The following is a 24,473-nucleotide window of genomic DNA, read 5'->3' on the forward strand; positions in this document are numbered from 1 at the left end:
AAAACAAAGAAAATATCTCTCAGGAATAGGGAAAAAGGCGGAATATGCGAGGGAGCCTATATCATCCCGAATCCAGTTAAAAGGCACATTTGTTTTTTTTTCTTCCGTCACTTCAAATACAGGACAAAGAATATATCTCGTGGGAGATATATTCACGGATTCACAGAAATACTTCATTGAACAAGGGGATGCTTTGCTGAGATTTTTTTTTTTTTTTTTTAAATGTCACCGCTCCCAAAGTTCCCGAGGTCATTCGTTTGTTTCTTCTCAACAAGCCCGGGATCTAGACTGTGTAAATTAAAAATGTTTTATAGTTTATCAGTAATCATTTCGGAAACACTACAATAAGTACATAGTCGTTTATAAAGCATGTTTCTGACATGAATAATCATTTGCATACAGTTTATAAATACCTTATCACAAAGGGTTACCAATCGTTAGATTGCAAGGTACCACCTGATACTTTCTTTTTCTGATATTCAACTACAGCAGGCATCACCAAATGGCGGGCCGCGGTCCGGACCCGGACCGCGCGATGGTTCGGACCGGACCCATAACCAATCTATGATGAATTTTTTTCAGGGCGCATGCGCAAACGTTGGCGCTGCAATTCTAGTTAATACGGAAAAGGCGTCACTGATTTGAGCCAATCAGATCCTTTGTTTACGATCCACTGCCAATTGCGCAGCAGACCGGAAGAAAGTGCTGCTGACAGTATGCCTTGCTAAAAAGTTAGCGAGGTCGATGCGTGTTGTTTTAAATGAATAGACGGAAAAATTTAGTTTCGTTCTGGCTGCAGCCAATTCAAAACCAGTGTGCATCATATGCTCCGAAACCGTCGCAACATTGCGAAGCGCCACTACGAAACAAAGCACCGCCCTTTTGTGCACAGTTATTCGCTGACGTTTGAGGTGAGCACACGCAAAAACATCGAACTTCGAGTGCAGTACAACAGATTTTTACATTTTCGTTTACGTCCCAGCGGCATGCAAACGAATATTCAGTAAAAGTATCATGGATTTTGGGGAAACATAAAAAAACGTTCAAGTGATGGGGAAGTTGTGAAGGAGTGCTTAAATGTGGTTGCACAAACATTATTTAAAGGAAAACACAAAGCCCAGATGTATGAAATAATCTACCAAATCCCAATGGCCCTGACTCCGTTCCAACCCAGATTTAAGTCGCTGGCAGGGCAGTCACAAACTCATTTTTCTCATTAAGAGAAGTTAAAAAAATATTCAAAAGAAAAGGTGGTGTCAAAGCTCATTTTGAATTAGTTTTTCATGAGGACAGCCATTTTTATTGATGTTGTCCTGTTTTACTTGAATAATTAGGCTTTCAGTTTTATTTAGGCTGATAACTCTTTGATTTAAGAAAAAAGGTAAAAGATGTTAACTCAATGCCTCAATGCCTATATTTCTGCAGGAGATATTTTACTGTTTTTTTTTCTGGAAGTGGCAAACTTAAGTTCCTGGAGCCACATTTTTTTGAATGTGAAATAAACGCCTTATATTTGTTTGAGTGGCAAAGGTGTTTAATGGGAACATTGCTAAATATTTAGTATATAAGTGTGCTCTGTTGAAAATGACTAAATATTGAAACTGTGAACATAGGCTAGACATTAAGGGAAGTTGGACTTTGGTTCGGACCTTTTAATTGGAAGAAATTTTAGTCGTGGACCTCTGTGCTCTGAACTACAGTATACACTATGCAGTTGCACATTGAAAGATTTTGGAGTTTTTAATGTGATGTGAAGCTACGCATGACCTTTGTTCATTTATCTAAATGCCAAATGAAAACATTTTGAATTATGTCATATTAATAAAGTATTTACAAATTATATGCAAATAATTATTCATGCTTTATGAGTGATGACTTCAGTGTTAAAAAATGCTTAGTTAATGCTCATTATTAGTGTAGTAATATATATATATATATATATATATATATATATATATATATATTAGGGCTGTCAAAATTAAAGCATTAACTCAGGGGATTAATCCAAAACATTTTAACTCAGTTAACTCAGTTTGATTTACTTAAAAAATAATTGCATACTTTGCAAATATTGTGCCATATTAGCTATCTTTAGCACGTCTCAGAACAAAACACTGTGTTTAAGTTACCACTGGGCCTTGCAAACCAACACTGCTGGAGTGTGGCACTTGTGGGCAGTTTTGAAAAATGTATCGAAAATAAATGTCTGCAAAGATTTCTCCATTTAGATCGTATTCAAGAATCCAAGAAAGCTATTAGAACAGTCTTTGAATTAAATATACTTCATACTTGGTGATTTTGCATCAATTCCAAGATATTATTCAAGTAAATATCTGTTATAAGCTTCGCAAAGAATAGTAGTTGAAAAATTTGATTAATCACAATTAATCATGGAATTTTTTGTCATTAATTCATTTAAAAAATTAATCACTTGACAGCACTAATATATATATCTATATATATATATACATATATATCTATATATATATACATATATATATATATATATATATATATATATATATATATATATATTTATAAATAAGTTCCAAGCTTCACAAAAAATAGTAGTTAAAAAATGTGAATCATCGCTATAAATCCTGGAATTTGTTGTGATTAATTAGTTAAATAATGCAATAACTTGACGGCACTAATATATATATATATATATAAAGTTTCAATTATTACAGTTTCATATTTTCAATGGTATTTGTAGAAACAGAGGGAATCTCATTTGCTCATAGCCCTGAAGATGAGAAATGAGACACAGCAAGTTTTACACAACCAAGAAAACCTTGTAGTATAATTTTGGCAGTTTTCTGGCATCCGCAAATATCCATTATGAAGGCATGAACACGGTTACACAACCACATTGTGTCACGACTTAAAGTCGCTTTGTTAAAAGCCAAACAAATTCATAGTCCAGCTAATTTTAGAAGCAGTTCCAATGTGTAGTGTGCTTGCTGGATACCTGAGAGGATGATTTCGAGGCGGTGCAATGAGTTGGGAGTCAGATCGTCACGCACTTGCTAGTAGGAGGAGAAAGGGGTGATGGTGTGATTTTTGATGTGAAAATCACCAAAGGGAAGAAGCAGAGCATTAATATGCAGCTTGAGGTCAAGGCCCTGACCTTCTCCTCCATACCTTGATTTTGACCTCACCAACTTGGAACTCACTTGACAGCTTCTGTGAAGACACAAAAAAGTCACAAATGATAGATTAAAAATGGAGCCGTTTTATCTCATTTGCCTATTCGCAAAAACCTTTTGTGATTTGTACTCAAGGATTAATGATGTACAAAGAAATTTTACTTAGAACAATTACACTGAGTAGATATTTGATTATAGTGGTATACAATTGGTAATGATGAGACATCTGTGTGAGTGTGTGTTGTGGATGTAAATTATTTTCATTAAGTACAGCACAATTGTGGTGAGATATTGACATGCACTCATTATGGCAAGAAGGTAATAATTTGAAGCTTTTAATCAGGGATTCATTTTCAATCATTCACCTATGTTCCTTTCACAAGAATTTGGTCCTTAGTTTGAATTTATTTGGGATTTTCATCTTGCAAAGCATAAAAATTCTCCACACCCGACAAAAAAAAAAACCTAGCCCCTCGCAAAGTATTGGAACAGTGGGAGCAATTTATTTTCTTTACCAAGAGAACAGAAACAAAATAGTTGAGCTTTTATTTCCAGGTATCTGACCCTAGATCGGATGCATAACCAAGAAGAATGTATTGGAAAAGAATGAACACTTAAGATGATCTAAAACCATTCACTTTATTCCCCTAAATCTGTATTTCCCTTATTGTTATCAGAATGTTGGGTCATTAGCTGACTATATGATGAGTACCTTCCAATCAGTTAGGATAAATATTTATTTGCAAGCACATAACACATTTAAATTAAATGTGTTTGGTAAAAAATATTAGTTACATTTGTTGATGGCTACAAAAAGTGTCTGTCTGGTAAGGGTGAAACTAAATAAGGGACATTTAACCAAATGTTCATGGAGCTGAATGCAAGGACGTCGTAAGAGCTTGGCGGATGCATGACTAACAGAAAATTCTATCGTCAGTTTCCTGTGAAAAACACTCATCTTCATTTGTTATTTTATTTATTTATTTTTTTGCATTTTTGTTAATGGGGTTTCTTTCCACATTACAGACATCCCACCCACATGAAAATAGTGTTTTTCCACAGGACAGCAATGATATTTTGTAGATGCTGCACTGAAAGTGCTGCCCAAATTTTATTTATTTATTTATTTTATCACGGGGCTAGAAAATCTCAGGCACTACTGCTAGGTTCATGCAGACAGTGCATTTGTGCATGTGTACATAATTTTGACCCTCTCCAGTAAAAATAAAACAAAACAACTATTAATTTTACAGATACTGCAAAAACAGAATTTGACATTAGGCATCCTTGCTTATAGTCTATTATTGTGAACAGTACCGTTCCGTCATGGTCCCTCCGTCCTTATTCATAAAATAATCATCCTGTGTCCACGTCTGTTCTGAGCCCTTTTAAAGCGCTTTTGTCCTCACATTTCATCAGTTTAAAAAAAATGTCTATGCATCGCGAGAGGCTAACGGCAGAGGTTTCATAATTCCTGAACATTCTTTCATGCTCATTAACTGGCTAATTTTCCATCCATGTCCACGTACTGTCAGTTCCGGACTACAAAACACACCTGAATAAAAACAACAATCGCTAAATTTTGCCAGAAAAACAGATTCATACTTTTGATCAAATCATATAAGGGCAACTCTTTCAGAATTATTTCGGCATTATACAAAGCATAGGTAGCAAATAATAACTCAACCAATTATATCAAGAAGAAGCGGAAATCTGAATTTGGGATCGAAATCACAGAGCAACAATGGCTTGGGATGTGGAATGCCCATCAATCAAGCACTAGCTCACAATCATGGAGGAAGTTTTCATGCTAGAACATGGTAAGGTTTTTTTGCAACTCCCAAAAAATAAGAACAGATATTCAATAACTGATGTCTCATGATAGAGAGAGTGTGGCGAATTGAATGTAGACCATGCACACATTTTCTGGAAATGTCACAAGTACAAATACATACTGCAATGAAAAATATATTGAAATATAATGTCCTTTTCACTGCAAGACTTTGTACATGAATGACTTTAGCGAAGGATTGATATATGATGGAGATAAATATCTGGTGAATACTATTAGTGGCAAGTAAAAAAGCCATAACTAGAAACTGGTGTAATGCGGAACCACCTAATCAAGATCAATGAATGGCAATTGTGCAAGAACTCCGGATAATGGAGATAACGACTTTTTGTATGGGACTGCGGGTTATTCAAGGAAACCAGAAATGGGGAAAAATGGACTATGTACAAGAACTTCGTGCTAAAGAACGATTGACACAAAAAAGAAGAGGAAGGGAAACGAAAACACATTTGAAATGTGACTCCCTTGTAGCTGTTTTCAGGTTTTTTTCCTCTTCCTTACATTCTGTTTAAGACTATATTGCTGCATATGTTAAATGAGAATCAAAATCAAAGTTATTAAAAAAAAAATGCATTTGTTCATACATTAGCTGTGGATGCCCACGTTATTGAATGGGGTATTACCATATTTTCCGGACTATAAGTTGCACTTTTTTTTATAGGATGGCTGGTCCTGTGAATTATGCTATATATATATATATATATATATATATATATATATATATATATATATATATATATATATATATATATATATATACGTATATATATATACGTATATATATATATATATATATACACATATATATATATATATATATATATAAAACTGTCCTCCTCAATATGATTAAATATTCATTGATAGGATTTTCATCAGTAATTCTCAAATGTAGTTACACCGAGACATGCATGTTCCTCTTGTCGCTAATAATGACCTACATTCATACAAATCATGAACAATAAAGAAAAAGTATTAATGATAAATAGCCCATGAAAACAAATGTACCTGTATATCATGTTTATTATCATAACTCCAGATGCTTGACAGCACATGAGACAAAGATAATGACATTAAAAGAAACGACCAACCCCAAAAAATTATAATTTGACAATTTTATAGATTTTTCTCTGTGTTGTAAAGTTACTGTTATACTGAAGGACTAAATATTGTGAATCAGTCACTATGTCTGTAAATCCTATCTCTATTTTTCTAATTCTTAAGGCACCAACAGATTTTACTCATATTATATTAAACTGTGGTTTTAAATAATCATAACAGTATTCTGCCAATATTGATACTAACATTGGCCTAAAAAAATCTGTATTGGTCAAACCCTAATTGTTATTATTCCTCACACATTAAGGGACATGGCTGTCTGCACAGTTTTTTTAAGGAAAAAAATGAATCTAATCTGTTCACATATTTACATAATATATGAACCCATATTGTAATTTGCAAAATGTGGACCATTTCAAAATATCTGTATTGTTTGCCATGGCAACAGTTCGTAATAGAATTACATGATTTCACTAGTAACACTATTTCACTGAACTTACAGGATGGATTTGGTTGAAACTTGTCATGCGACTGCTAATAAAGCTATTTTGTGCAACTATGAAGTTTGGTGCTACTCTATTTTATGCTATATTGCAAATATAGTATAATACGCCGCAACAAAGCCTTTCGCAACCATGACAACAGTATCTTGGGGAATAGTCAGTCAATGGTCGAAAATCCTCTGTATGAGCGTGAGCGCGGATGGTTGTTCGTCTATGTGTGCCCTGCGATCGGCTGGCAACCAGTTCAGGGTGTACCCCGCCTACTGCCCGAAGACAGCTGGGATAGGCACCAGCAGCCCCCGCGACCCCGAGTGAGGAGAAGTGGTACAGATAATGGATGGATGGTCGAAAATCCGGATTCGCATTCAGTCAGTACCATGCAAAAGCTGTGAATATGTGAAGCTGTCATACTGAGTACATGGTAAAAATATAGAACACAATTTATTTGAGATAATTTATGACTCCAGACTTCCTGTTTTAAAGATTTAGAGCAATTTAAACGGGTCCGTCTGTCCATCCTCATGCAAAATTGGTGCATTCTTCAAAAGGTAACTCGTCCTGTAAACAGCAAAAGACTGTTCACTTTAACAGCAGGAATAGTAAAAATTATATTTCTAAAACTCAACAATAGAGTAGTTGACAGACACACAGCCAACACAGAAAAGTACAGCAAGGGCAACCGTGATTTGAGTTGCGGATGCACACGTCGAAAGTTGCTGTCACAGAAATCATTACGTCCTAAACCCACAAACGTCACAGAGTAATCCGCAGACGGTCACATTTAAAGGGGCAGCCGTGCCTGCAAATGTCTCGTCGCATAATAGAGTAGGCCAGGTCGCTTCCTGTCGGCAAGAAGGTATTATAATAAAAGACAAAAACAATAACATATTTAACCATTGCGAGTTGAACGAGAAAATCGACCTAACTTCAACCCGGCGACGCATGTTTAGTACTCACCAAATCCGGAAAAGATGGCGCTTGCAGCTGCATTGTGGGTAAAGTAGTTTTAATCGTGAGAATTTGCCTTGAAACTATGATCATCGTATATTTAAAAAACTACATGTTCCATAAGCAAAAGTAAATGCTGCGTTCAACATTTCACAACAGACGGTCACTCTGCAAGCCAACGGAGAGTCTATTTCTTCCCGGACATAATACGTTTCATCAAAATCACTGATTTATCTTTCATTATTCATTATATCTCTGATCTCACACACTTTGCGTTTTTGTCATTGGTTCAAATGGGTGTCTTGATTTCGTATTTCTTTCTTTTTTTCCCTAGTAGCGCACCGCGCAGCTGCACACCAATATGTAAATGTAGTATAATTGCATAACGAAAAAAAGCACCGACCATTCATTTATTTGAACTTAATTATGTTTTATTAAATTATGATTGATGCGCTGCTGCTCAGACCGAAGGTCAAATCTCCTTACCTTACCATCTTTTCTTCACCTTTGCCGGATGAAGTCATCAGGTCAAGGAGAGATGAAAAGTTCCTTCTTTTTCTACAAAGGAAAGGAGAGCTCTGTTTTATAGGAATTCGACTTAACTTTTATTATTGCTGACGCCACGAGCTTGCTGTCTATAAAATACTTTAAAAAAGAAAAAACGTCTCTCGCTTGTGGACTTAACCTACAAAATATTATCTTAAAGAATAATAAAAAATGAAAAAGATACTTAAAATAATTGTCGTTTTTGTGACTGTTCATTAATGTTGTAACTGCCCCTTCTCTAATAAATGTGTTTATACTTTTTTTTTCTTTTTGTGTGAAACCTCCACTTTCATTTTGCTTTGAACATATATTTCTTGGCCTCAGTGACAATCCACTTGTGACAAAAAGAAAAAAAAATACTATTTTCTTTTTTCAAATTTGTGTTTTTTTTTTAAACATTATTTTTCCAAGTCTTGAGCCTGAAATTCAAGTGTATTCGCGTACTCTGTGCCCTGTAGCTTTAAACGTTGCTACCGTAAAGAATTGCTGGTAATATCCTTTCGTAAAGGTTGGTCAGGACTAACCTATATTAAAGATGGCGTGTGTGTGCACACGCGCTATGTGAATGACTTTATAAGCATAATTTGTATCTATATATCTATCTACTGATGGATTTTCGCTATTTGCGGGCAAATAGAGGGGTCCACTCTGTACAAATATATATTATATTAATATTTACTTCTATTTTGGCGTTGTTATCAAAGGAAAAAAATGCCAGCCAATCGCAGGGCAGTCAGAGACAAACAACCGTCCGCACTCACACATGTGTGTGTGTTTGCGTATTGTATTTTGAATTTAAATTGAAATGTCACATGTAGGTAGTTTTTAATCTATTTTTTGCCAACCTTCCAGCATTAAAACATGGTACAAACTCCATAATTAACCCATGTACTGTATGTCCATCTCCCTGAACCCATATACACGTACAACATGTCAAAGCAGGTCACAGGGAAAACTGATGAGATGAGTACAAACTAGAATTTGACAAAAACTGACGTGGGCTACAGAAAAAAAAGATCTGGGGGACATATTTGGGGAAATGGAAACCAAAGTCAGTCACGGATTGGAGTCTGATTTAGACAGAAGGTTAATTAGTCACTGTAAAGTAAAATCTTAATTATCTGGACTTAGCAGCAGTCACGGATGATGGAACAGACATGCAAGGAATAGAAACAGGGGCACTAGACACAGTCGGAGACACTGAAATAAGGCCATGTCCATAATATAGACAGATAATTTCCCACACACTGTGTTGAAAAAATCTCCATCCAAACTTGACGCAAAAAAGAATTTGTCTTCCTGAAAACTCAGTGTCATAATCCAGTGATTCTGTCCATTTGTTTTTTTTTGTTTATTATTAAATAATTGATTTTTATTTAATAATAACATTTTTAAAACATTGGGAATGTGTGTAGGAACGTTTCTCCGGGCTATTCGGATGGACAGCTGACGGGTTTCGAGGAGACCTGCTTTAGGAGGGAGACATTGAAAAGCGAGCACAAGTCTGGTGGGCGGCCTGCACGACGAGCACACAGGACCTTAAAAACCTCCGGATGGAGATGTGGCGCACAAGTCAAGGAGTTCGCTGTCTCGGTGTGCTAAAGTGCCATGACAGAGGAAAGTCACCTCTTCAGAAAATAATTTCATGTTTGTGGAATACAAAATTTGTATGATAGTTAAGAATTCATGGTGACACTTTGACTGTGGACTTGACCAAAATAGTTTTAACGCTCGCCATCCACCTCATAAATCAAAATAAGACAATGAAATATGTATGGATTATATGACAACAATGAGTCAGATAAAAATAAAAGTGGTTGGTTATGTGCCACAAAAGAGTATTAGTTCACTACACATTGTATGAACATTGATTAAAGGCTAATGTAGATGTGTTAACAATATTGTTTTGGGGTAGCATCAAATGCAAATAAGCATGAATGCATTGGTGCATGTGAAACTGCATATAATATTATTATATTATTGTTATGTTTCTGTTGTCTGTCTAGCTGGAGAGGGGATGTTTCCCTCCCGGCGTTTCCCTCCGGATTGCGTCATCACTTGCTGGAGCGCCATCGCCTTCCAGCCGCGCACCTGTTGCTCATCGGAATCAATTATCACGGACTACTTGAAGACCTGCTTGCCGACCACACAGTGTGAGATTATGAACCTTGCTGCTCTGAGTACTTTCGTTGTTTTGTCATTGCCTTGGTTGAATATACTTACATGAATTGAATTACCTAGTTCTTTTGAAAAAAAAAAAAAAAAGATTTTTGTTATTTCCTGGTAAATGTTTTAGCAGCGACTTGAACTTTTGTGGGTCCTGCGTCAGATTTTTTTAAAAAAATTTTAAATAAATCCTTCTGTCAAAACACGTTTATATTGGTCTGCACTTTTAGAATCGTACCTTTTCCTTTTTTTCCTGTTAGACTGGAAAAGCAAACCTTACATGAATAAAGGTAAAAAAAATTAATAAAGCAATCAATAATTAGCAATATTGACTTATATGAAAAACACAAAACAAGTGACCAGGGTCATAACACAAAGACAGTGAAAACAGTCAAATAAAATACAAATTCATGATATTAACACACTAGACACCAGGGAGAAAGCCAGGGAATAAATGTGTGTCTCCAACTAATTTTAAAAATGGACAGAGAGGGAGCTTACCTAATAATCAGTGGAAGGCCATTCCCGAGGTTAGTACCGACAACAGAAAATGCTTGATCCCCTCTGAGGCTCTGCTCAGTCCTCTGTACCTCCAGTAACATCTGGTCCGCAGACCTGGGACACTGGGCAGATGCGTAGGGGTGGTGGAGCTCAGACAGATTGGCTGGGACAGGGGCCATTCAAAGATTTGAATACAAATAGAAGTATCTTAAAATGAACTCTAAAATGCACTGGGAGCCAGTGAGAGGCCAGAATTAGGAGTAGGTGCACCCTCTTCTGAGCTCTAGTTAGATGAACAGGAACATTTTGCACCAACTGGAAACGCTTGAGGGAGGTTTGGCTGACTCCAAAATGAAGCGCAATACAATAATCTAGCGAAGATGTAATGAAGGCATGAATTACAGATTCTAGATGCTGCTGCAAAAGAAAGGGTTTCACCTTGGCCAGCTGCCTAAGATGAAAGAAACTGGATCAAACCACAGCATTGATTTGGCGATCTAATTTAAAATCACTGTCCAGTTTAAAAGCCAAATTCGAGACTGTCGACTTCAAATAAAATGCAAGGTGGCCCAGGTCAACAGAGTGATATATAAAAGGGCCACTGGGACCGGAGAACATAACTTCTGTTTTCTTTTTGTTGTAATTTAAGATTCAGTGACATCCAGGTTTTGATTTCCTCAAGACAGGACAAAAGAGAAAGTGTCTGTTTTGCGCAGCGAAACATAGATCTGACTGTCTTCCGCATAGCAACGGAAAGGAATTCCATATTTTCGAAGGATGGAACCTAGATGCCGCAAATACAGTAAAAACAGCAAGGGCCTGTTGGAGTTTAGTCACCAATCACATACAAATGACTAAGGAACAAACCCTTAATTAACAAAATGTACTCAATGGGTTTTCGTTTTAATATTCAAGTAGGAGAATGTTGAAATAAAGACTCAGTAGTAAAAGTCACATATATGGGCTACTTCTGTTATTCTTGCGAGGACTCACACAAAAGATGAATGCAGGCATGAAAGAAGCGTCACTAAAATGTCGCCCTCACAGTATATAGGATACTTCACACTAGACTGATCATAGGTCATGTCCGTTTAAATCATATTTCCTCTCTTCCTCCGTCACAAGGGTGCAAAGACCCCATCTGGTCCCACGGCTTAGCCTCAAAGCTTGATGTTTTCCAGCATAATGCAATCAGATCTCAAATGTTTGTGTCTATATGTGTGGGTGCTGTGACTAGGCCCTCATGACCCCCGTTGTCCCGCCGCCATCATGACTCTGTTGTGCAAGTCTTGTGTCAAATTTGTGTCTTTGGCTTTACTGTGTATGTGTCAGATTTGCCTTATTGGTGTAGCACAATGTGAAATGCTGTCACCTGTATATGTAGGCTGCGTCTGTGTGGTGCAAACGTGGAGTGCAAATAATGAACAGTCGACGGAATTCAACACATTTAAACCGAGTAATTTATTATGAATATGACATGTGAGAATAATATAAAACCAGTAAACACAAACATTACTGTGCAGTGTACAGGCTACTTCTAGTTTCATTTGATGAATGCTTTTTGTATAATAAATTCTTAACATAATGCCACTAATATACAATCCTTCAGGCCCCAAAATAGAACCCTGTGGAACACCATATGACAGAGGAGGAAAGCGAGACTCAGCACATCTTAGGTTAACATAAAAAGTCCTGCCAGGCCAGCATGGTGTGGGAATCTCCGGGAGCCAAACAAAGAATAGGCAGACGGGGTCACACAAGAAAAATGGCTTTTATGGCACACATAGTCGTTCCCTATCATTATCTCGACTCAAAGGGCTTTCTCTTCATTCGAACATGTTCCTAAATAGCGGATGTCATGATTCTTCCTGTTTTATTTCTATGTCCAGATGGAGTGGTAGGCGGTTCCCTCCAGCAGTGCACCTGTCAAGCATTATCATTAGCTGTTGTGGACGTTATTTCTTGTTGTTGCTGCTAAGTACTTTTCCTCATTCTTGTTTCCTGTTATAGTTTGTTTCCGTTTGTCATTCATCTTCATTCCTCGGTTTTGTATAATATGCATTTTGACTTTTATTCTTGTGTTTTTGTGTCACGCTATTTTCGTTATTTTGTCCTTGCCTTTTGCAAGCATTTTCGGTTAGTCTCGCTTTCCTGGTTTGCATAGCGTCCTTTGTTGCACTTTATGGGTCTCGTGAATTTTTGTGTTAATAAACTCTTTTTTTCCAAATTCCATCTGAGTTCCCGTTCCCCGCTTCGCACAGAAACTCAGTCACAGACCATTCCGTTCTAACAAAGGAGAAAGTCAATGAAATTTTGCCCGCTTTTTGAAGCCTTTAAAATGTCATATTTCCTTAATTCTTCCCATATTAACAACACATAAACACGGCTTTGTTCCTTAATTCCAACTCTTTCTGGTCCCATTGGTCTTGCCCAAAAATATATATTTTTTTATTTTGCTTGTCACCCCAAACGTAGTGGTGTAAATTTGTCCCAGCCCCACTAAGCATCAGAGGTTTACTACACAAAAGCTAATAATGGTGAAATGTCAGAGATTGTCGAGACATAAGAATATATGTTTAAATTTCTTTTCATGAACAGACAGTATATATGTCATTAGCCATGTTACTATTTCTTCTAGGTCCCAAGGGGATATCGAAAGGTCCTGTGTGCGTGTGTGCGCATGTGTGTGAGCGCGCGCGTCCGTCTTTTGGGCCGGCGCTAGGATCCCGCGGAATAGCCCGGCTTCATTCCTGTCTCCATCTCTCTCCACCCCCCCCCCCCCCTCCAACCCTCAACCCTCAACACTGTTTTAAAGTCTCTGTCATACTTGGATTTGCACGCGACTTCCAGGACGGATGGAGAAAATGGGCACCTTGTAGCGGCTCATCACCAAAAGCAGCAGCGACTTTCTTCTCTGTGACTGCACGGCGAGCTTTGCCCGACTGCTGAATCTTTATTAGTATCTTTCAAGCGCTAAGTGGAGCGCCGCTGCAGTCTCCTCCGGTGCATGTCAAATGCACTAATATATCGCTGTCGCTGACTGGGATGCTCATGTTTAAGAAAATCGGGGTGATGCTGGGACGCCAAGTCTCTCACCTGGACCTCAGCTAGCGTCGTTTTTCCGCCCGTCACATCGGCTCGGTTTGGACTCCTGAGCGTACACTGCGTCTCCAGGCGCTGCTTTTTACGCAGCGGTGGTGTCGCCGCTTTGAGCGCCCGAAGGGACAAAACTCAACACTTGTGGCTTATTTATTTATTATTTTTTGCACGTGGACGTACAGCGGTTCAAAATGTGGAGGTTACTGCAAACGTGTTACTACTGCTGCTGGATTTTCTCCGGGGTCGTACCCTCCTTCGTTTTATTCTGGGCCGAGTGCAATCCCGGTAAGTTTCATTCCCTTTGCATGTCAACAATGGGCTTTGTTGCTGGCCTTTTTATTTTTATTGAAAGAATGTTAAATCATTACTATGAGAAAGAAAGTAGCTCCAACTGATTAAAGTCCTCCAAGTGGTGTTGCCCACGCGTCTCAGTGGTGGTAACATCGCAATTCCTTCTTCGTGCGTTATCAGCACCAGTACTGGGACTGTCAGATACTCCAAAGAAAGGAAACCGGGTGCACCGCTGGCACGCAGCTGTATGAGCTGTTTGTAAGCTTCCTTGTCGAGTTGGGGTACAATTTAAGCGTATCCTCGCCGTTATTTAGTCCCAACTCTCTTATATTGTATCTTCTTTTAATTTCCTGGATAGTGTTTTCTTTTTGCTGTTTTTCTTTTTTTTTGCAAATGAAAGGTATTGTGTCAAGAGGAGTGTTAACACTCGGAAGGTTCCCTGTCATATGGCGATCCGAATTCATAAAGTCGGTATCGCTTGGCCGCCGCGCACACCCAGATGCATCAAACCAACATTGATGGTCAAAAGTCCTGTTAGAGCATCAAGTTAGTAGTATTTTTTTAAACTTTTATAATTATTTTGATTATTAATTTAGTTTGTATGCATACTTAATTTTGAAACGTTTTGCAACATATTTGTAACACAAAGTGACGAAGGCAATTTATCCACTTAATTATCGCCGCTATTACATAACCAAACAGTGTTCTCGTTATATTCAGCACTGTTCAAATTATGTGATAAAATATTAATATTATTTTTTAGAGACCTGATGTACCTTGTGTAACATAAAGGATTTTTTTACATTTTAATATGTAAAAAATGTACATGCAAACACACATACATACATCACATACATACACACAAATATATATATATATATATATATATATATATTTATTTATATATATATATATATATATATATGTATATATATATATACGTATATATATATATATATATATATATATATATATATATATATATATATATATGTGCGTGTGACCTTGACCCAATGCACCTTTACAATTTACTCCTGGAGATACATTTTATTCAAGACAATTAAGCTTTATATTGTTTATAGTATTGGCATCATGTCCAATTTCCGTCATCCTTAATCTCACAGAATATAATCCAACAGAACAGATTGAGTGAATTGCTCTGAATCGATTATTTAAATGTCATTATAAAACCTAATTATTTTAAGCATGACTAAAGATGTTTTCAGAAGAAATTTAATCTCACAAGCTGGAGCGTAAATCTTGAGTGTGTTGATGTAGTTTGATTTTGAAGTATTAAATGTTATTTTAACAGTCTCTGATATGCAGCGGAAATTAATTGGTGCGTACAAAATGAAAAATTGAAAGTGTAACACTTAACATCTGATAACAGATTATCTGATTCTTGTCAAGTCATGATTTATGTTTTTGCTCTAAACTCTTAGGCTGAGGAAAGTCTGTCTGTCGTCACCCAACGAGTGAATTATTGACTCATGGACCTTTGATTACACTCTGGACCCTTGGCAGCTCCAAATCTTTGCCTTAAGACTTGCTGTCAAGTTAAAATTCATGGTGCCCTGAAGCGGTCTATGGATATGACATGTTATTACAGCGCTAGTTAGTAATACAGTTTTACCCTACTTTTCAGATTGCCCTATATTGCAGATCTTTTAGAGTCTATGAAGATGTCTAACGCACACACACGCGCACACACGCAATGTCATGGTGTAAGAGAATTTCTGGTTGAATATATCATCATCGTTACTATTTAGACATCCTTAAGACCGCAAACTGGTTTACAGTTTCGTAAGGAGCGCTTCCTCCAAATGTTTTTTTTTTTTGCGTGGGGGGTAGTGCTGCCACATTTGTCATCCAGCCAAAGTCTGGAAAGAGCCCAAGATGAGTGTAAATATTAGTAATAATTATGTTTAAATGTGTTTTAAACCCCAAGTGTCTTAAGACGATCCAGTCAAAACAGTAAATAATAGCCATCTCATTAACTGGTAAATCACAACAGTGATATGTTTACGCTGCGGGTGAACTTTAAGCCTTTATACGCCAAATAAAGAAATCTGGTAACCAGAGACAAGGAGTAAGTTAACTGTCTTGTTTTTACTTTTGTATCTGTTTGTTTTATTATCATAAAAATTTCATGTTTAGCATGTTTCACACTGTACATTTTTCTTCAGTGTTATTTTTCTTCGCTTTATTGGGAAAGATCAGGAACTCTTCTGCCTCATATAAAATATGTAATTCCTTCTTAAGTTACTGAATACGTCAATTAGGGTTCGGACAATTCTCTCATTGATAACTTATGAAGTAATTTAAATAGGTTAAAACAAGTGACCATGTTTACGTATAAAGACAAATTGATGTTTGTTACCTCATCTAGTGACTATAAATGTGCGGTGAAGCAAGCAATACATATACAATGCGCAAATACAGTCAGACACCATACAGTATGTTGATGCATTTGTTTTCCCCCTCTGTCTGTTTCTTACATTATATCTTTCTCACTGGATCTATATTTCATTCATTGCTTTTTGCTCATCTTGACCACTTGCTGTCGTATTGGCTGTGGGTGAACAATGGTAACTGTTTTAATGTTGAATGGCTCGCACATGATAGAAGCTGAAATGAGTGTGCTTCTCTCCTGCTGGACATTATTAACGGCAAGCTGGCGTAAGGCGTCCTATGTCACAATTTGCTAAATTTCGTATTTTTAACAAATAGTAAATGCGCTTTCACTTCTATAGCGCTTTTCTACCTTTGAGATACTCAAAGTGCTTTAATACTATCTCCTCATTTTACCTCCTGAGGACAAAGCATCAGGAGCAATTGCGGGTGCAGTATTTTACTCAAGGACACTTTCAGATGGTCACAAGAGTTGAGGATCAAACCCACCACCTTCAGGTTGGGAGATTACCACTCTTCCATCTGAGCTGTTCCATCCATATTATTTTGACTTATTAGTGACCAGTGTTTACAACGGATTGTTCTCTGACGATGCAATGTTAATGGAGGAAGAAAGACGCTGTTTTTGAAGTTTCCTGAAAAGTAATTATTTTAGAGGTACGTTTCGGCCGGACACTCTCGTACTCTCTCTCTCTCTCACTCGATAATATTTAAAAAAATATCTTTATATATTTATTTATTCTTCTGTACACTGCGGTTATTACTTTTGCACTCGGGTATGCATGCGTTAACACAAAAAAATAAATAAATACAAAATGATAAAAAATACATTTAAAAAAAAGGCTTTTTTGTATTTGTTGGCTTCTGCCAATTTGTCAGAGTGATCGGAGTGGAAAATTGCAAAGCTCTCTTTTAAATACAAAATCCGAGTTGTGTAAAAGCACATAGTGTGGTACACATGTTTATCACAAGTCTACAAAAGTCCTTTTTATCCCTAATCAAGTGTCCATCTTTTCCGGATACAAACGGCTGGTGGAGAGAGTGATTGCGTGAATGTTGTGCTGATGTAGTTTGCTTTATCTGAAGATGTTCATAATTCACTTTCCACATTTCACTTCATGAATATGACATATAATGTGGTAGAAAAATGAATTATTTTGCATGCAAAGAGACATTTTTCTTCTCCATGAATGCACAAAAATCTTTGCCTGACTGCCAAACGTTGGAATTTTTTGCCCAGTATGCAGTGTGTTTTAGTGACAATAAATAATTTATTTTTGGAATTTGTATAACTTTTTTTGCTATATAAATGATATTCCTTTCTAGATCACCCAGGGACCCCATGCAAGAAGGAACATGGCCAACCTATGATGCATAGGTTTTAATCCATAATCGACATAAAAAAATCCCACCATTAATTTTGTTGTCATATCTATTTTATTATTGAGTGAACTACGCAGCATGAAAATTTATGTTTGGCTTTTCAATTTGCAATGTAGTTTAAAATTTTCTATGTGGATTTTGAAAGCTTTTCGCTGTGATTGTTGCGCTACACTCTGGGCACCTGTCTGAAACAACATACTGTGTAGTTTAAGTCGCATCCAAATGGGATGGATGAGTGTTGACATTAAGTTGATTGAATTTGCTTTAACAATATAACTATTTGTTAGTGATGGAATCTACGTAACATCAAAATGTTTAATTTTTTTCATGTTATTTATCAATGATTTTTAATTTAACTTACACATCAACCTCTGATAACAGTATGGAAACAATTTGAATTATTTCATAGCCCAAATATGAATGCAGTACCATATAGCTTTTTGTGTTTTGTTTGTAGTTTGTATGAATTAATTTTTTTTCCTTTTGCTACAAGTGTGCCATGCACTGTTTTGTTTGTAGGCAGAAGATACACTTTTACGTTTATTTTTAAAGCCAAAGTTTCTGGCAGCTTCCCCATTTTAAGGTCAGATTTATCCACTGGCTGATTATTAATTGCAACCCGCTGTTATTATTGTGTTCTTTTCAAGTAAAGAACAAATTTCATCTTGCTCTAATGAATTTTGTTGAAAGCCACTAAATATTACCAACACGGTAATTGTATTTTAAATACTGTCTCTTAAACAATGCACATGTGATGTCATTGGGGGTGACATGCAAAATGATTCTCCTAACTGTCCAAAGGTAACATGAGTGTCGGTGAAGGAACAAAAGACTGCATCAAATGTAACATTTCATTTGATGTTTTCGGGTAGTGATCCGTGTGGAGTTGTGTTTGGTGTGGTAGCTAGCGTGATACATCACACACGAATCGCTAAAAGCATGCAAAGGCAGATGTTCGATGAAGTAAGATGTCATGCTGAGTGAATCTAAAGCCAATGCTTTAGTGTTCTTCACAGCCATACTGTATGTGCATGGTTTATCAATATTACTGTAACATGGAAAATCTTATTGTGTGCGATATCTTCTTTACATAAAGCTTCTTCTTTTTTTTTTTTCTTTTTTTTTGTGTAGCCGCTGAATTATGAAGCAGACAGCTCATGCCTGGCAATTCTTCTTGTGGGAGGATATGACGCCCACCATCGTGGCCCATGCTTCAGCCTGCAGTGTTTGGAGACTTGTGGTTAAGCGTTTTGTTCTCTGAGATTTCTAGGAGCGAAGTACATTGTTTGTGCTGGAGTCCACCTTAATAATGTCATCTTCCGCTGCAAAGCAACATCCTAATGATTCAGCTAACTGCTAAGAACTACAGGACTTTGTGGCACGCAGTCTGCATCAGCAACCTGACTGCAGCCAGCATGCCCCTGGTCATCCACACAACGGTCGCTTTATAGCCACGCAAACATCTGTTGTTTTTTTTGGGGATGAAAAGTGCTGAACACTACCACAGGCGTCTGCTAGCTGACACAGGGCATCACTTTTCCTCTTCTGTCTGCAGCATGCGGTGTCAGCATTGAGGCATCACACCCCTGTCATTGCACTGCTCTACAGCCCTGGGTTAACAAAACACTCAAGAGATGGAGAAAGAAACGGAAGAAGACAGAAGAGACGGGAAGAAAGAGATGTTTGGCCTTCAATCTGTCACACTCTGACGTGAAAAATGAATGGGCCCTGTCGCTCCTTGCTCGGGAGAATAAAACAGAACAGTCATTGTAATCTCCCAAATGCCTCAGCTAGCGAATCTGCTGGCCCAACATGCATATCCCCCTCTCCATCTATCTCTGTCTCTTTTTGCTCCCTTTTTTAACATTCATCCTCCGTCCCAGTGCAGTGAGCGTGTATGTGAATTCATGTGTAGCACGTTCACCTCTTTAAAATCCAGCGACAAATGAGACAAGTGAGTTGGTTAGCGATTCTAAGCAGGGGTCTATGTCACCAACCTTCTCTGAGCCTTTTTGTTACAGTGATACGGGAGGCAAGGAGGCGGGCCGGGGGACTGACATTTAGGGAAGAGATTGGATATGCTTCATGGCCCTGGGTTGCCAACATTATCATTATCATCATCTCAATGCTCACTGGGCTGTTATCTGGACTCCGCTGTGCCCAGGAAAATTCTTGCACGTCTGTGCAAGGGTCACTTTATCAGTGAGCTTGGGGCCTATCGTTGCCACCCCAACTTTCCTTAATAGATTGATTAAAATATACCGTGTCTTGCTTGTGTCTACGGAAGATGTGACAGTTTCGGGAGAATTGTCGTCAGGCAGTAATCCTTGTAAGATGTTGTTTTCAGTAGCCTGTGCCTTTCATAATGAGGTGGTTGCTTTGGAATCGTGGAGGAGGGAATTGACAACAATATAATTGGAAAATGGGGGGAAAAAACGCCACCTTCCCTTTGCCCAATTGATTCAAGGAGGATCTGATGCTTTATTGTCACACAGGCAACGCTAAGATAAATAAGTGTATAAATAACCAGATTTCTATCGCACCTTTCTCTCTCCTCTTGCTCTCCTTTTTATTCAAGTCCATTGCTGCATTTCTTGGAGATTTAAGTTTGTTTGATCTCTCACTCTCTGGATGGTGCCACCTGAATTTTGGCTCAGTCAGTCAGGCCTACAGTATCGATGAGCAATTTCCAACAGAATTTATATTTTTTTCAGTTGCTCTGCTTCTTGTTTTGTAGTTTCGTTCTTACCATTCTTTTTCTATAGTTATCATCAAAAATAAATACCCCATACCTTCCTTTTTTTGTGTTTGTCTTTTCAGTAGAACAAATGCCACAAAACAGTTGGCTGCTTTTTGGTTTGCGTGCTGCCACACACACAACAGAGACATGAAAAACTAGGAGAAAATATGTATCACCTGCATGAGATGTTGATATGAGGAGAGCAGAACACTTTTTTCTCCATTTTGCTGCGTTTGATGCTTCTGTGTCACTGTTAGGGGCTGCTGAGTGTTAAACTGACTGAGGTTAGACTGACAAGCTGCCGGCCAGCGTGCAAGCTGATGAACCTAAGTCGTGGCGACACCAAATAAACACCAGGAGGTGAACAGAGAGGATGATGCAACGCAAAAACAAATAGCAGCGCTTGGAAAGAGAGCATTTGATCCATCCCAGCCCTCTAGATTGAAACTTGCGACGCCGTCAGGTTGTTTTAACATCGCTAAGATTCAAATTGATGGCGTATCGCTGACAGTGAAACAGCTGAAGTCTGCCAGGTGGTGGGTGTTCTTCTGGCCAAGGGGTGCCTTGTCAGGACTTTCAGACACTTTCTGTTCATTTGTCAGACTTGATAGGTGGCCATTCACTCTGGAGCTGTGACAGCTCTCCAATACACCAGTGAAAGGTGTAGATGGGTGTTCCTGCCATTTCCCAGAACACTTTTTCATCTTGAATGGGGGAATGCACTTCACTCGCCTCCCATCATTCATTGCAGCTGACAGGGAGGGAGGCTGCTACATTCGCCCCCTGAAAGGTAAAAGCAATGTTACCACCTCAGTACGATGTTTGCTGCGCCAGTTGGGCAATAGTCAGCTTTTACTTAACACTTTTTGTCAGGTCCTTCGCTTCTGTGCCTTTTTTCCTTAAAGGGACACTTGGATGAGCTTAACATTGGCACTTATATAATAGGTTGGCATGTAAAAATGACACCAGTACTAAAATTCTCCCCCCTAAAAGTCTCTGTAATGATTTAAGTTTTTTTCTTTTTTTGTGATGAGGTTTACGACAAATTGGCATTCCCCCTTTTGGAGTTCGGCTTGTTATTTTTTTCCGGTTTCAGCTTCTACGTCACAGCAGGGAGGCAAGCGTTGTAAAATGCAGACAGCCTGCTGGCGGGCATGAATCGGTACCTTTACTGACTCTTGCAGTACGATGGGGGAGAACGTAGCCATATTCCTCATTAAAAGTAGGCATCTTTCAAGTCATCACCTAGTTCCTAATTTAGCCCAAATTAATGGTTAAAAAAGAAAATGATCACAAATTACAGTTTCCTGATCAATCTCCAAACTGAGCTTGTAAGTAAAAACTGAGCAATCTTGGCTGGCCAGATAATTTAAGTGACATGAGATTTCTTTCGACAATTTGCAGGCACCCCTCGGTGTCTTTTCAACTCTGGCCATAAAGTTTCATCATATTTTCTTTTTAACAAAATTGATGCTCATTGACAAGCTTTTGCAATGATCTTGCGCTTAATAATTACTCAAGATTATGGATTATACATTCAATCACCATCAAATGCTATGATGAGGAGGCCTTTTAAGTCATTCACTGCCAGCTCAGGTAAAATAAATGTGATTTTTGGTGTCTATATCCGTCAATGGCAGTGAATGAGTTTTAAATTATGCTGCTATCATTTTATGGTGATGTCTACTGACTTTGAAACCATATATTTTGGGGTGTTCTGCACTCACAGTTGTGCTACTCATTCCATTTATCATTATCTTCAAAATAGGGCATTGCACTGTAAAAAATAGTCATATTGTGATTTTATTTAGAGTTTTTGAGTAAATTTTACTAGTTTATTGAATTAACAAAAGCCACTTAAAAGATGTTAGCTTTTACCGTCTTTTTTTTACACTTAGCACATAACATACAAAAGGCTACTCAATGTGATTGGGGATCAAACACATAACCTCCAGATTTTTAGACGGCCTCTCCCGACCTGAGCGATGGCTCTGCTACTGGGTGTGAGTATATTATTGGTATCTCCAAGAGGCCATAAACTCTGTTCAAAGAATTCTGTGGTTTTATCCTGACACCAATAATATACTAATGCATACTAGTGCAATCGCTCAGGTGTATAGTGGGTGCTGGGTTCGATTGTCCACCCTGTTGAGGTCCCTTGTGCATGAAATATGCTGCGCAAAAAAAATTAAAAATTGCTTCCACCTGGGAGTGACTTTTTAAATATAATACATAGATAATTTACTTGGAAATTTGGTGTAAAAAAATCTTTACTAGGATTTTCAAGTAAATATGACTCCCAATTCATTTCAGTGGGATTTAAAGCTGCATGGATTCCAGATGAACAAAAATGTCTTATGAGCTGAATTTTCAGGCAGGCTAATGTGAGGCTCATGTCTTCCTGAGCCATATTTTAGGCAAACTCCTGCGTCGTGATTGTGTGTCTCTTTAATGCCGAGCGGTCCGTGTACACACCATAAACCAACTTCAGGCCTACACTCAAAGCACTCAGCACAGAGTGTTACTGATCTTATTTCAGCTGTGGATATCATCTCCCTTCAGTGGGAAGTGAAGAAAGTGAATAAAGAAGAGAGAGAATGAGGGGAGGAGGGGAAATCAGTGCATGTCAAGAAGTATTGTGTCACACATGCAGAAGAGAACTGTGCAGCTCTCATTAAATCCTTGTGCAGTGGTGTTGCTTTTTCCACTTTAATGCTTTGGAGATGCCGACTCCCTCCATTGAGGGAGAAAGGGACTTTGGGGCACCAAGACAAGTGCATAGCCCAATTTCTCTTGGGTCCAGTGAGAGATGGTTTGCACAATCATGCGTTGTTTCTTTCTTAATCTCTGGTGACATCTCCTCTTCTCAGTTTTATATTTCTGTCGTGCTATGGCCCATTTATTGCTGTTGTTTTCTTCAGAATGTTTACCTCATATTCTGTGAGTGTTTTTCCAATTCTCTAGCTGGGCTCCTGGGAGAAAAAGGCAATTGAGGCTCTGGTTTCGAAATAATGAAAGTGCACTTCAAAATATTGCTTAAAAATACGAAGAAAAAATATTTATAAACAAATTCATTTAAATCAAGAAAACTCAGTTGTTTCCTAATATATAATGACTATTATGAGACTGGAATGAATTAAAAAAAAAGAGATGAAAAATCTGCATGAGTCATCAACATTTCCCTAAGAATGCCCAAAGGGCAACTGATATTCATTGATTGGTTATGCTTTACTGTTCTTTCTCTGCACACCTGATATTTTTTCCTTTGACCTTCTATGACTCGCAGCGAAACTGCGTTGCTGCATTCAGCCTGACGCACACTGTACTTGAAGCTCAGCCAGCACAAAAAGATGATGGCAAAACTACACAATGGCAAACTTAGCGCTTTGTCGGAAAAAATAGGTTGGCATTTGGACCCACTTAATATGTAACACAGTGGAGTGAAAAGTGAGTGTGTGTTAAGGTGTGTGCGTGTGTGTAAAATTATATGGACGAAAAACCCAGCGGCTAAAAAAAACGATGAGACACCTTGAAGAGTTAGATAAAATAAATGTGTTTGTAATTTTAAGATTAAGATAAACTAATGAGAGCAGCTATGAACACTTTTTAGCACATTTTCCTTTGCATGGCAAAGAATGCACATTTCTAGGAGACTGCGAGAAGCAGTGAATGTTAAAAGTATAGTTTCTTCAACAGCTGGTAATTAAAATTCTAATTATGTAATTTGGAACATTGGACTTGAGTGCTTTCCCGTGCTTTCTTGAAACTGTCCTTCTTTACGGCCCTGCGGCACACTCTAAATATAACATTTAACACGGCTCATGTCA

At 37.8% G+C, this 24,473-nt stretch overlaps 2 protein-coding genes across 5 annotated transcripts in view; one reads left to right on the forward strand and one right to left on the reverse strand.

The window, feature by feature from the left end:
- Nucleotides 1-7,551, reverse strand: part of fhit (fragile histidine triad diadenosine triphosphatase) — a 200,658-nt gene extending 193,107 nt beyond the window's left edge. The window contains exons 1-3 of one of the 3 annotated variants that reach the window (XM_088309243.1): nucleotides 7,518-7,551; nucleotides 3,145-3,186; nucleotides 2,972-3,029 (exon numbers count right to left, since the gene is read on the reverse strand). The gene's annotated coding sequence lies outside the window, so the exon portion shown is untranslated. Of the gene's footprint in view, nucleotides 1-2,971; nucleotides 3,030-3,144; nucleotides 3,187-7,517 lie in introns of those variants that run through there. The other 2 variants (XM_088309242.1, XM_088309241.1) reach the window with 2 other exon arrangements.
- A 5,968-nt stretch (nucleotides 7,552-13,519) lies between these two features.
- The window catches only part of LOC148327800 (receptor-type tyrosine-protein phosphatase gamma-like), a 456,824-nt gene continuing 445,870 nt past the window's right edge, over nucleotides 13,520-24,473 (forward strand). For both annotated transcript variants that reach the window (XM_088308318.1, XM_088308319.1), the window contains exon 1: nucleotides 13,520-14,105. In XM_088308318.1, coding sequence (XP_088164444.1) covers nucleotides 14,012-14,105 — 94 coding nt within the window. In that variant the 5' untranslated portion in view covers nucleotides 13,520-14,011. The remainder of the gene's footprint in view (nucleotides 14,106-24,473) is intronic.

The sequence above is a fragment of the Idiotropiscis lumnitzeri genome, chromosome 11 (genome assembly GCF_059441095.1).
Source record: "Idiotropiscis lumnitzeri isolate Australia: NSW breed Sydney's pygmy pipehorse chromosome 11, RoL_Ilum_1.0, whole genome shotgun sequence".
Lineage (NCBI taxonomy): Eukaryota > Metazoa > Chordata > Actinopteri > Syngnathiformes > Syngnathidae > Idiotropiscis > Idiotropiscis lumnitzeri.